The sequence below is a fragment of the Carcharhinus amblyrhynchos genome, chromosome 16, assembly GCF_965287045.1.
Source record: "Carcharhinus amblyrhynchos chromosome 16, sCarAmb.v2.hapA, whole genome shotgun sequence".
In the NCBI taxonomy this organism is placed as follows: Eukaryota; Metazoa; Chordata; class Chondrichthyes; order Carcharhiniformes; family Carcharhinidae; genus Carcharhinus; species Carcharhinus amblyrhynchos.
The window spans coordinates 25,219,899-25,234,118 of record NC_137339.1 but is presented as its reverse complement, the minus strand read 5'-3'; the positions used below and the strand labels follow the sequence as shown (position 1 = coordinate 25,234,118).

General features: G+C 41.9%; 1 protein-coding gene across 2 annotated transcripts in view; it reads right to left on the bottom strand.

Annotated features, from left to right (window-relative positions):
• Positions 1–14,220, bottom strand: part of LOC145353904 (sodium/potassium-transporting ATPase subunit beta-1-interacting protein 3-like) — a 188,868-nt gene that overhangs the window by 115,410 nt on the left and 59,238 nt on the right. For both annotated transcript variants that reach the window (XM_080204874.1, XM_080204875.1), the window contains exon 2: positions 2,425–2,562. In XM_080204874.1, coding sequence (XP_080061000.1) covers positions 2,425–2,562 — 138 coding nt within the window. The remainder of the gene's footprint in view (positions 1–2,424; positions 2,563–14,220) is intronic.

Sequence of the window (14,220 nt, the reverse complement as noted above, 5' to 3'; positions counted from 1 at the left end):
TTGAAGGGGAACCAGATTTGGGAATATTGGAAGGAGAGACAGAAAGGAAAAGGAGGAATATAGCTTTGTTAGCCAAAGAAGAGATCAGTGCAGTAGTGAGAAATGACATAGGCTGGAGATCAAGATGCAGAATCAGTCTGGATAGAAATAAAAAATAGCAATAAGAAACAGGGAAATAAGTCTCCAGAGGGGGTAATCTTTAGGTCCCCCAACAGTAGTTTCACAATGGAGCACAGTATAAATGAGGAAATATTGGGGACTTGTAGGAAAAGTACAGCAGCAATTATGAGTGATTTTACTATAGTAAGAGGTCTCACAACACCAGGTTAAAGTCCAACAGGTTCAGAACTCCCACCCACCTGACAAAGGAACAGCCAGTTCTGAAAGCTAGTGTGTTTGCTACAAATAAATCTGTTGGACTTTAACCTGGAGTTGTGAGACTTCTTATTGTGTTTACCCTAGTCCAACGCCGGTATCTACATATCATGATTTTAATATACATATAAACTGGATTAATCAAATTGGCAAGGATAACCTCAAGGAAGAGTTCATTGAATGTATCAGAGATAGTTTCTTGGAGCAATATGTTGTGGAATCAACCAGGGAGCAGGCTATTGTATATGTGGTGCTGTTTAATGAGGAGGGATTAAAGATCTCATAGTTAAGTATCCTCTTGGGAAGAGTGATGATAGTATGATAGAACTCAAAAGTCAGTTTGAGGGCAAGAAACTAGAATCCCACACTCAAATTCTGGAGTTAAATAAAGGTAATTACACAGGCACAGGGACAGGTTTAGCCCTAATGGACTGGGAAGGAAGGCTAAAAGGCAGGACAGTTGATGATCCGTGCAGACGTTTAAGGAGATAATCAATTTCTCCCAACTCAAATATAATTCTAGAAAGGAAAAAAAATTGTAAGAACGGTATAAAACATCCATGGCTAAGTATAGAAGTTAAAGACAACATAAATGCAAGATCTAAGACATTGTTAAAGCCAATGGTGGACTAGAAGATTGGGAAACTTTTAAAGGTCAACAAAGGGTTATTAAAAAAAGTAATAAAAAGAGCAAAGGAAAATTATGAAAGAAAACTAGCACAAAATATAAAAAAAAGCAAAAGCTTTTATATGAAAAGGAAGAGAGTAGCTAAAGTGAATGTTGGACTCTTGGAGGATCAGACCAGTGAGTGAATAGTGAGAACATAGGAATGGCTGAGACACTAAATCAATATTTTGGCTCAGTTTTCACGGTAGAGGACATTAATACCATCCCAATAATAACAGATAATGCTGCAGTAATAGAACAATCATAACCAATGGGGAAATACTCCTCAGCAAGCTTTTGGGATTGAAGGCAGACAAGTCCCCAGGACCCAATGGCTTACATCCTAGTTTCTTAAAGAAAGTGGCAGCGGAGATGGTGGATCCATTGCTTATAATATTCCAAAATTCCCTGGATGCAAGAGCTTCCAGTGGATTGAAAAAATACTAATAAAATACATTTATTCAAAAAGAGAGGGAGGCAAAATGTAGGAAACTACAGATCAGTTAACTGAATATCTGTTTTGGGGAATTGTTAGGAAATAATCTAAGGACATTTGAAAGTTAAAATGCAATTCATCAGAGTCAGCATGGTTTTTTGAAGGGTAAATCATGTTTGACTAATTTGCTAGAGTGCTTCAAAGATATAACAAGCAAAGTGGGTAATGGGGTTCCTGAAGAATGAGGGGAGATCTAAGCGAGGTCTATAAGATGCTAAAGGGGATTGACAGGTTAGACATAGAGAGGATATTTCTGGAATGCAAGGTCATAGTTTTAGGATATGGGGGGTGGAGGGGGTAGCAGATTCAAAACAGAGATGAGAAATTATTTTCTTCAAGAATGGCGGGATTAAATTTAAGGGAGATTGACAGATTTTTAATTAGTAATGAGCTGAAAGGCTATGGAGAACGGGCAGGAAAGTGGAGTTGGGGCTGAGATAAGATCAGCCATGATCATATTGAATGGTGGAGCAGGCTCAAGGGGCTGAATTGTCTACTCCTGCTCCTAGTTTTTATATTCTTTTGATGATCATGGAACCACGAGATTGTCATAAACTTTAATTAATCACTATGATCAGGAGAAACAGTAGAAAAGAACAGAAGCTTGCTCAGTGAGGATACATATCAGGATTCTAGCATCACAAAGTTTTCAGCCATTAAAGCAGTTGCATTAATCATGTTTTTTGAGAGACAAGGCACCTTGTTGGGTTGGAAATATCAAAGGTGATTCCCCTGCACAGAGGAATTTCAAATTAAGGCAGCAGATGAGAAATTTGATGTACTGAAACATTGCACTGTTATTACCCAGTGGGAGGCTACTTAATTATGTAATGATGGTTGGTTGGAGTGAACATGATTGACAGAAATTAGCAAAATGCTTACTTACCACCACAATATATCGAGGTCTGTACTGAATTGTACCAAAAAGACCAAGTATGACAACAATGATGTGCAAGAAGTTTGCTAGAATTGGGGCCCACTGATATCCCAGGAAGTCAAAGATCTGTCTCTCCAACGCAGCAAGCTTGAAAGGAAAAGAGAGAAAAGAACTGAGTCAAACCACAGCGACCATTGTTTACATAAAGATAAGAAATTCAATTCGGATTGTATTGTATCACATTTCTTGAAGAACATGTGCCAAAGTGCTTTACTCACATTACTGTGCAGCATATTGACCGTTGTTAAGCACCCAGCCGAGGGACAATTTTAAGAGTTTGAATTCTGCTGCAAAGACTTGCTGACTGCAATTTTACACATTTTTACATCAATTAGTCTGATTGGCCTGCTAATATTCAATGACACAGATTGTTTCCAGCCACATTTAATCCCTATTTCAGAATTAGTCTGGGTTTGAAGACCGAAGTGAAAACTATAGATGGGCAGCCTTTGTGTTACCCTTTTAAACTACAACATAAATAAAACCAATAAACCCTGCAATCTCTATTTGAGCAATGCGTCTAATTTCAAAAGGCAAAAAACAAGCTCATTCCCAGTACACAATGACCCAGGATTGTCCATTTACCATTGACAATACTTTTACGAGGGAATGAATAAATGCAAACAAAATCAGAACATCTCACGCTCTCTGGGTGTGATTCTATGGGTTGAATTATACAAGGTGCCATGGTCCCTGCTCTCCCCTGCATCTACTGCCTAAAAGATTGGGGGAGAGTCAGGCACGTGAAAGAACAGTTGCCCCACAGCCAGTTAATGGGCTGGAGATGGGATTTCTGCCCCTCAGGGACAGAACATCCCGCCTCAGAGATCTGCTGGCCAACCAGAGGCCAACAGCTCACACTGTGAGCACTGGCCACTCAACAGAGATCTTGGGTTCATGTCGCACTATCTGTAACTTGCCTGTGTTTGCAAAACCTCACTCACTGTGCTGTCTGGAGACAATACACATCTCTTTAACCTGTGATCAGTGCTCCTTCCACACACATTGTCAGCCACTTTAGGACTTGAACAGCAGGTTAGGTGTAAAGATTCACATTCTAATCAGTAATCTCTAAACTTTCTGTGCTTTATATGCTCTGTCCGAGGCCAGAACTCTCCATTCACCTGACGAAGAGGGAAACCTCGAAAGCTTGTGAGTTTACTACCAAATAAATCGGTTGGACTAAAACCTGGTGTTGTCAGACTTTTTACTGCTGGTCCTGCACTCAGAGCTTAAGGAAGCATTTGGTGATGAATCGGAATCTGGGCAGGATTTACTGCCTGCACTCACCTCAAAACTGGAAAATTGCTCCCAAAATCAATGGACCTTTTCATGGTCTGTGCCCTCTCCAACCCCCTCCCCAATCGCTACAATTGCCATGGCAGAACCCCCCCCACTGTAAGTGTTTGAAGGGTGAGTAGGTGATGAGCAGGCCCCCTGCTGGGCTTTATGTGCCCTGTCTTCTAATCTATCAGAAATAGGTACCACATGGTAGGTTGTTGCATAAGGTTAAATCGCACGGGATCCAGGGTGAGGTATCTAAACAGATAAAAAATTGGCTTGATGACAGGAGACAGAGGGTGGTTGTAGAGGGTTGTTTTTCAAACTGGAGACCGGTGACCAGGGGTAGTGCCTCAGGGATCGGTGCTGGGTCCACTGTTATTTGTCATTTATATTAATGATTTGGATCAGAATATAGGAGGCATGGTTAGTAAGTTTGCAGATGACACCAAGAGTGCTGACAAGTGGATAGTGAAGAAAGTTATCTCGGATTGCAGCGGGATCTTGATCAATTGGGTCAGTGGACTGACGAATGGCAGAGGGAATTTAATTTAGTTGAATGCAAAGTGATGCATTTTGGTAGTTTGAACCGGGGCAGGACTTACACAGTTAATTGTAGGGCACTGGGGAGAGTTACAGAACAAAGGTCTAGGGGTACATGTTCATAGCTCCTTGAAAATGGAGCCACAGGTGGACAGAGTGGTAAAGAAGACATTCATAGTTGGTTTCATCAGTCAGAACATTGAATAGAGGAGTTGGGACATCTTGTTGAAGCTGTAAAAGACATTGGTAAGGCCACATCTGGAGTACTGTGTACAGTTCTGTTCGTCCTATTATAGAAAGGATATTAGTAAACTAGAAAGAGTGCAGAAAAAATTTACTAGGATGCTACCGTGACTTGATGGTTTAAGTTATAAGGAAAGGCTGGATAGACTGGGAGTTTTTTTCTCTGGAGCATAGAAGGCTGAGGGATGATCTTATAGAGGTCTATATAAGAATAAGGGGCACAGATCAGCTAGATAATCAGCTAGATAATATCGTTTCCCAAAGGTAGGGAAGTCTAAAACTAGGAGGCATAGGTTTAAGGAGGGAGGGAAGAGATACAAAAGTGTCCAGAGGGGCAATTTTTTCACACAGGAGGTGGTGAGTGTCTGGAACAAACTGCCAGAAGTAATAGTAGAGGCAGGTACAAATTTAAAAAGCATTTAGATAGTTACATGTATAAGATGTGTATAGAGGGATATGGACCAAATGTGGGTAATTGGGATTAGCTCAGGGGTTTAAAAGAAAAGGGCAGCATGAACAAGTTGGGCTGAAGAGCCTGTTTCCGTGCTGCAAACCTCAATGACTCTATGACTCTGAGTGGGGTGAAGATGGTGTGAGTTTGGGCCGGGGTGGGAGAAATCCATATAATTCTGGCCAATGAGTTTACACTGCTGATGACAGCTCTCACCCATTGGTAAATTCAGACAAAACTCAGATGCGCGCAGCCCATGCTTTGTTAACCACATAGGGCACTTTGAGCTGGAATTTCTAATATGTTCTCCTGGTGGACAAAGCTCTCAACTTACGAACCTAGAATTAGAAATTAGCCAATTTATATTCTCTCAGGATGCACTCGTCTCGAAGACTAGTCTCACTTGGCTGCCCTACTCCAGGTTTAATTTATTTGTACGTCCACAGATATGTTCATTTGAACAGTAGGCGAATGCTGGTGCTTGATACTTAATCCAAATTAATGCTTTAGTCACAGCATGTTCCTAAATTTTCACCCTGAGCCCCTTCATTTAAACGCTTCAGTGCTTACAGAACCTTTGTTCGTAATGATCTCTTGTTATTTTCAATCAACTTTAACAGTTGGGCACTGCATTAAACTGACACTGATGTAATATATTGCTTAAACACTTTTTAAAGAACCTATCTGTGACACTTGTGCAAAACTTACTTTGTATTTACTGAAGCACTGCAGTTCACTTGATGGCTGAGCATTTTACGAATTATAGGGCAGAATATTCCGGCTGTGCTCTTCTTGAAACCGGAATGTGTCACCCGACCTGCACTGCTAAAGGAGATTCATGCTTGAAGGAAGCATAAACCACTGACTAGGTTACCTCCTGGGTGGCACTGTGGCATAGTGGTTAGCACTATTGCCTCACAGCATCAAGAACCTAGGTTCAATTCCCAGCTTGGGTCACTGTCTGTGTGGAGTTTGCACATTGCCCCCGTGTTTGCATGGGTTTCTTCCGGGTGCTCTGATTTCCTCCCACAGTTCGCTGATTAGGTGCATTGGCCACGCTAAATTGCCTCTTAGTGTCAGAGAGAATATGTGGGGTTACAGGGATAGTTCCTTGGTGGGATTGTGGTTGGTGCAGACTCGATGGGCCAAGAGGCCTCTTTCTGCACTACTGGAATTCTATCATAACAATTCCCTGGTTCCTGTTCCCTTCAAGCATGGCTCTCTGCTTGCAGTGAGATATTGCTGAATTAATCTTTGAATCCGAAAGTACCATTGTTGATACTACAAATAATAAAGACGTATAATATTCCTTTGCCTTCAATTTTTGTGAAACTGTTAACTCATTTTAAATAAGCAGTTTAATTCCTGAATTAAAACCATTGATGAAGGAACATCACCGTGCTAATACCATCAACCATCATTTTGAATCTTACAGACAGTTAGCTCATTAGAACTCTGTATTATGCCAATAGTTTCAACGGTGTGAAAAAGTAATATTGAAGGTATTTTGCCACAGTGTCATTTTAAGTAACAACTACATCTTGATATACTGGAGGCAATGAATTTAGTCATGAGGAACATTTTGTCTACACATAACATGGCCTGCAACACCTGCTAATCATTCTCTAGTGCTTCCGCTTAGCTAGATGCCAGTACCCATTGGGCTGGTCCAGGTGAAGTAGGGAAAGGTGATGCTGGCACAATTAACCAGCAATTTTTTCTTTAATTTGTTTTTTACATAGCTGCCCCATCAGCCCACTTGATAAGGTGGAAGGTGTGAAATGAATACATCTGGCAGCTTTAGGGGAATATAAGCCACAATCCAGGACTGAATCCATTATATATTTCAAAGTGTTGCAGGTTGCTTTAAGAGCTGATCTCATGACTTGATGGTGTTGTCATTAGGGTGTTTGCAATGTTTTATTTTCAGTTTGTACTCTATGCAGTGCAGAAAATATCTCTTTCAATCAAAAATGTTGTGTGTTAGTTTCAATCTGCGTGTGTAAACCACATTCTTTACTTTTTGTTAAAAACTCACAACACCGAACATAATTAGAACATTACAGAACCCCAGTTATAGCACCTTATGAAACTATATGTTTACCCCGTGACATCATGAGGACAAAACTCCGAAGAAACCTGCATCCTGGGCTGTAACTCAAATTCATTCATTCCTAATTATCTACAAGGCTACACAACGCTCCCAACAAGACTGGCCGTTCAAAACGTCTAAGCCAAATTTTACCACCCTGCCTGCCATGGGAATCAGAGCAGGCAAGGCGCAGACAATGTAAAGTTCCATTGAGCTTGGGCAGGAGTTTTGGGGCGAGCGAGGCCACAAACCCAGCCCCTGATAATTAAAATGATTACTTCGAATTAAAGTTATTTAAACTTATGAAGAGTAATTAAAGTATTGCGATATTGTGGTAAACACACATTAGATGCTTGTCTGTGACAAGCCATCAAATATTTTAATCCTAAAATGACTGATGGTGATAATAATGAATGCAGGGTAAACATGTTATTCTGAGACAAAAACAGAAAACGCTGGAAAATCTCAGCAAGTCTGACAGCAACTGTGGAGAAAGAAAAGAGCCAATATCCCAGTCTGGATAAGCCTTGATCATGGTTGGTGATGTTGTTCTGAGAGTTCCCTGTCTTCCACTTCAACACAGATTCTAACCAACATTTTTTCCTTTCTTCTTGTGCAGTCCATTTGTTGCACTGCATAGACCCTTTAAGATTGTCATGCACCCTGCATCTACCTCTTAAAGAGAAAGTTGCTTCTCTGTAACCTATTTGACCCCCTTCCCGGCACATTTCCGATTGCTGCATTGCCAGCTTGGAGAAAACTTTGGCTTTAAAGTAGTTAATTTAGTTGTGTTTTGTGCATTCTCTAAAATAACCGGCAACCGGGCCCTGTTGTCTATCAGGACAGTGCATCGGCAGGATGAAGTAGGCCGAAGATTTGAAAACATGGGTAACCACAGGACTTCGAACTCTGTTTCCCCTCCCTTTCCTGACCAGGAGCTGGCCAGCTTGAATGAGAGACAGACAGACTACCTTCACTGAATGGTCACAGAGCTGAGAGCAGTGTGATCCTGCAGAGGGAGATCAAGGGCAGTGGCATGGTTGTGGGGTGGGATGGAGGTCATAAGGGCTGTGAAGGGGGAGATCGTGGTTTGGGGGAGAATCTGTGTCAGGGGTCCTGTGATTGCTGGGGGAAACCAACACGAGGGCGTGATATAAATTCTTGTTGCCTTTTGCTTTCCATATGTTGTTAATAATTGAACTTTAGAAGACAAATGCTTCCTGTTTAATATCGTCATGCTGCCTTGTAACAATAGAAGGTCCAGATTGAACTGGTTCTGTTCTTCATCACATGAATCTCCAGTGAGCTGTGAAATGTGTCCCCCTGGAACATTTACACATTACACATTAGTTCCTCGCCAAGTAGTTCCCAGCTATTTACAGATCCAACAATATATAACAGTGAGTGCAATTAATAGGGAGTGAAGAAGGGTTAAACTGGGAGGACGAAGTACTCCTCCACTTCTTGGTCCACAGCAATGTTGAAAGGCAGTTGAACTGCTATACCTGGTCTTCCTCATCCCGTTAAGCTGCAGGTTATTTCAAGCCCTGAGAAACTCAGCCCGCAGCGATTGGACTGAAACGGCTGCTGGAATCTGATGCGTGACACCTCATTAACATTTTCAGACGAGTAAACTGCCCCTTGAGAGCAGTTTGCCGCCTGCCCCATTTCTGTTAAAATTGAAAGTACGCATATTCCAGTCAGGTTGGGGTCGGGTTTCAGATCTTGGAAATGTTAACACATATTTCTGCACGCAACACCCATCCCTCCCCCTGCCTGCCATCCAACTCTCTCCCAACCGTCACCAGGCTTAGGTCCCCCCATGCCTCTCCCCACAGAAAGAAATTTCAAGCAACCAATTTAAATGTTTGATTTTCTCCAGAACCTCAAAGGAGCACAAAGCTGTTTTCAGTGCTGTTCCCACACAAATGTTTAAGACGTTAGTAACAAGTTCCTGTACACCAACACCTGCATAAAAATGATGCAGAGAGGAATTTGATACGGGCAGACTAAGTTTTCATAAGGGAACAGCATCAATCATAAATTATGGTCTACAAAGCTTTAAAATCCTTGATTATACTCAAGAAAATAAAGGATGCTTTGTATAATTCTACCCCTCTGTGGACTACAGAAAACATCTGGAAAACTTCATCACGTAGATAAACTTTCAAGTTAAGGAATACATTCATTGAGTTAATGAGGAAGATCAATGACATCTGGATTTCTCTATACAATCCTTCTGAAGTCACATCTGGATGGAAAACAATGATTCTGTTCATGCAAAGTTCAGCAAAAAGTACAAACTACCTTCTTGAAATAATACATCAGCTGTTCATTCCAGTTTTTCACCAATATCTGCACCAATGGGAGTCCAAATAGCCAGACTCAGGGTACTTGTATGTATCTCCCTGCAGGGGTCTTAACTGATACATCTTTTTTTAAAGATGCAAAGGTGGCCCAAGTCATTTTGAAGAAATTCAAGGCCTTTTTGTTACGTGGTGACAAAAGCTGAAAATGAGGAATAACATTCAGCAACTGAGGAAGGCCTTTCCTTAGTTTAACTGCCCACTTACCACCAGGGCAAGTGATGAAGGTAAGTTAGGCGAGAAGGTTTTCTGTTAAATGTCTACCCTTAGAATTGGCCTCAAGCATCTTCCTCCACTTACCCATCCATTAGGACCGGGAGGGACTGGGTCATACTTCCCATGAGTACGAGGTCACAAAACTTCAGCCATCGTCTCAATTCTGCCTCCCATATCAAAAAAAGGTTAAGGTTTCTTTAGCAGCAGGAGCTAGGCAGCAAGAAAAACAAAGACGTCTTTAAAGTTTCATCTATGCAAGGAATAGAAGGATATGGACCAAGGGCAGGCAATAGGGATGAGTTCAACTTGGCCTCATGTTCGGCACAACATTGTGGACCGAAGGGCTGTTCCTGTGTTGCAATGTTCTATGTTCTATGCTGGACCTTTGCTGTTTCCTGCATCCTGCCCAGAACTATTAAAAGTCCCAGAAGCAGGACATCTTGGCAGCAAAGTTTGGTTGCATTACTTTGGTGCTGTTGTGAGTCAAAAAAGTACACCCATCTGGGTGCAGGCTCTGCCAGACACTGTTCCAATATGGATGTTAGCATGGGCAGAGGGAGTATGTGCCAAATGTATGCAGAGTAAGTCAGTCATGTTATCATTCAGCACGGAACAGCCATTTATTGCCAGAACTGCCATTTCTGACCTGATTTTGATTTGATTTGATTTATTATTGTCACATGTACTAACATAAGTGAAAAGTATTGTTTCTTGTACGCTACACAGACAAAACATATCGTTCATAAAGAAGGAAACAAGAGAGCGCAGAATGTAGTGTTATAGTCATAGCTAGAGTGTACAGAAAGATCAACTTAATGTGAGGTAAGTCCACCCAAAAGGCTGATGACAGCAGGAAGAAGCTGTTCTTGAGTCGGTAGATACATGACCTCAGACTTCTGTATCTTTTTTCCGAAGGAAGAAGGTGGGTGAGAGAATGTTCGAGGTGCATTGGGTCCTTAATTATGCTGGCTGCTTTTCTGAGGCAACGGGAAGTGTAGATAGTGTCAATGGATGGGACACTGGTTTGCATGATGGATTGGGCTACGTTCACAACTTGTGTAGTTTCTTGTGGTCTTGAGCAGAGCAGGAGCCATTCCAATCTGTGATACAACCAGAAAGAATACTTTCAAATGTTAGAGCATCTGGAGTACTCTAACACTTGTGATTTGAGATACATGTACCTTTAAGTACAATTGCCTTTATCTTAAACTGATGTAAATCACGACTGTGTCAACAGGAAGTAATGTATTAGTCTCATGGCTTGTATTCAGTCCATAAGCAGCAGTAGCAATCAAAATTGGATAATCAGCCATAACCGTAATGAATGGCAGAGTAGGCTCGAAGGGCCAAATGGCCTTCTCCTGCTTCTATCTTCTATGTTCCCACGCATATGCATAATAGATCAGTTAGCTCTAACTGCACATAGTCTTATTGTCAAGTAAAGATCAACATTAATTGTTTCCCTCATCCTTTTCATGTGATTGGTATAGAATAGAAAAAAAAACAGAACCTGGCAGCAAAGTTTTATGTAATGATTTATTCAGTCACAATGGTGCAGATCTTCTGGTCTCTGGACGGTCAGACCCGGAGGTACCATGGAGACCCCTCTGAAGTCCCAACTCAACAATTCTGCACAAAGTGCCTGAAATGTTTCAACTTCTGATGTGTAATTTCCCCTTAATCCAGAACCCTCCAAAAACATCTTCCCTGAGTAGAGATTTTGGAGGGTTCCAATTTACTTACATGGATAGTTACCCAGGAAATGTTGGGCAGGGAAAAGAAACTTATCTCACTCCTGGATAACTATACAACTGACCACCACAACTCCCAATGAATCCCTCTCTGATTCCTTCTCAAACACTCTAACATTCTCCAATTGTATGAGGGTGAGGTAAGGCTATGAATGTTAGGTGTCACGTTAGTGAAACTTGTTGGTAGGTGAATGATGGAGATGTGATGCATTGAACAGTGTGTGAAGATGATGGTGTAGTTTGTGGGACTTTGCATTTGAGATGCATTCATGAGTGGATGAGTTCATCTGCATAAGTGTATGAGTGAGTCAATATGAGCGTATGAGTGAGTCAATGTGAGTGAAGTGAATGAGTGAGTGAGTCTGGATCAGTGACCGGATGTGAGTGAGAACCCTGAGAACGTGAGTGCGCAAGACAAATACATACGCTGCCCGCCTCCTCATTCCCTCCCTCCCCAGAAACCTACCCCACCCCTTCCCTGATAACCAGAACTTTGGGCCAAGATGTTGCTCCAGCTCTGCCTGTCAGTAAAAAGGCAAAGAAAGGTTTTTATTGGTTAACTCTGCAGCTTGGCACCTTTCAATGGTCATTTTTATCACTAATTGTATTTTAAATTATTAATTTATTCCTTTGACATTGATTCTGTAGTCTGATGTTGTGCTGTAATTTATCTTGCTGAACTTTACTCATCAGTCTCTTGAGTAAGGGAAAAATAGAACTCAACCCCTCACGCGAATAGCTGGACAAGCCTCTTTAATGAGTGCAGCTAGCTTTAAGTGGTGTTAGTCTGTCACGACTTTGCACCCACTGCTCAGGCATGCACCCACTCAACAGAGCACTGAGTGCTGGCAATCATTTAAGGGAACAGGCGACATGAAGTTGGCATGTGGTCTGTTTCAGAAACTTCGAGTCAGGATAATCACTCTTTGTCAGTCCCATGCCTGTTTTTGGAGGGCGATCAAATTTTGCCTCCTTTGCTTCCAAAACGTCTTCAGCTTAAGTTGTCGTTCCACCCTCTTAAGCAGCTTTTTCACTCTAGGCACTATGCAAAGTCTGCATTTTCATTCTGTTTGAGCTTGTTATGAGAAGCAAAAAAAAGCATGATGGAGTTACTTTACCATCGGCCAACGAAAATGAGCTTACGTCACAGTCAGGGTTAAAGGACAAGGTTACTCTTGGGTAAGAACTTTCAATGCTACTTCAATTTGCCCAGGGAAATGATGGGAACAGGTACGATAGCGACATTTAAGGGGTAACTAGATGAATAGATGGGAATTGAAGGATATGGACTCCATAAGTGCATACAGTTTTAGTCTAGGTGGCACGGTAGCACAGTGGTTAGCACTACTACTTCACAGCTCCAGGGACCTGGGTTTAATTCCCGGCCTGGGTCATTGTCTGTGTGGAGTTTGCACATTCTCCTTGTGTCTGTGTGGGTTTGCTCTGGTTTCTTCCCACAGTCCAAAGATGTGTGGTTTAGGTTGATTGGCCATGTTAAAGTTGCCCGTTAGTGTCCTGAGATGTGTAGGTTACAGAGATTAGCGGGTAAAATATGTGGGGGTTGGGATTGTGGTCAGTGCAAACTTGAAAGGCCTTTTTCTGCACTGTAGTTCTATGATTTTATGATTGGCACAAGCTTGGAGAGCAGAAGGGCCTGTGCCTAGGCCGAACTGCTCTTTGTTCTTTGTTCGTATCAAGTGCTTAATCCTCACTGCATTTCACATAGGTGCTAATATTTTAGAATTAATTCTCAAAAAATATCATAAATTAGGAGGTCTTCTCTCAGACCACCCATATGTTCATTGAAGCCAGTGAGAGGAAGAGCAGGCATGATTCAGCTGGTTCAAAGTCAAAGAACAAAGGTAGGGATGGAAGTGAGTGGCTGGTGGGAAGGGAAAAGGATAGTGGGAAGGTCAAAGTGTGATTAGCACATCTTTCTTTATCACACTACGTCAAGGAAGCAAAAGAGAAAGAGCAAAGCAGAGGAGAACAGAGAAACAAAAAAAGAAGGGAGAGACAAAAAGAGAAAATAGAGAGGGAGAGGCAGATAATTAAAGGCAGAAAACTGTGAACATGAGGACAATAGACAGGTAACAGAGAGATCATATTCTCTGACATACTGAGCATAATGTTGCCATGAGAGATACATTACACACCAAAACCTTTAAATATCAATCCTTGAGCAACGCTGTGTGAATCTCACCAACAAATTCCTACTGTGCAATTCTTCTTCCTACGATTGTAAAGTGATCTTGGTTCTTTGAATATTTACAAGGTTTTCTTTTTTAAAACAAACACAGATGCAGTCACTAAAAGAGTTTGGTGAACTAGCTGTGGTTATCCATGTGGTGTAATATAGAATGAGTCAATTACTCAATCTAATTGCAGCATGGTGACACAGCGGTTAGCACTGCTGCCTCACTGCGCCAGGGACATAAGAACATAAGAACATAAGAAATAGGAGCAGGAATAGGCCATCTAGCCCTTCGAGCCTGCCCCGCCATTCAATAAGATCATGGCTGATCTGTCGTGGCTCAGTTCCACATTCCCGCCCTCTCCCCATAACCCTTAATCCCCTCGCTTATCAAAAACCCATCAACCCGCGTCTTAAAAATATTTAGCGAGGCAGCCTCCACCACTTCAACGGGCAGAGAATTCCAGAGATTCTCCACCCTTTGAGTGAAGAAGTTCCTCCTCAATTCCAGTTTGGGTCACTGTCTGTGAGGAGATTGCACGTTCTCCCCTCGCCTGCATGGGTTTTCGCTAGGTGTTCCGGTTTCCTCCCACAGTCCAAAGATGTGC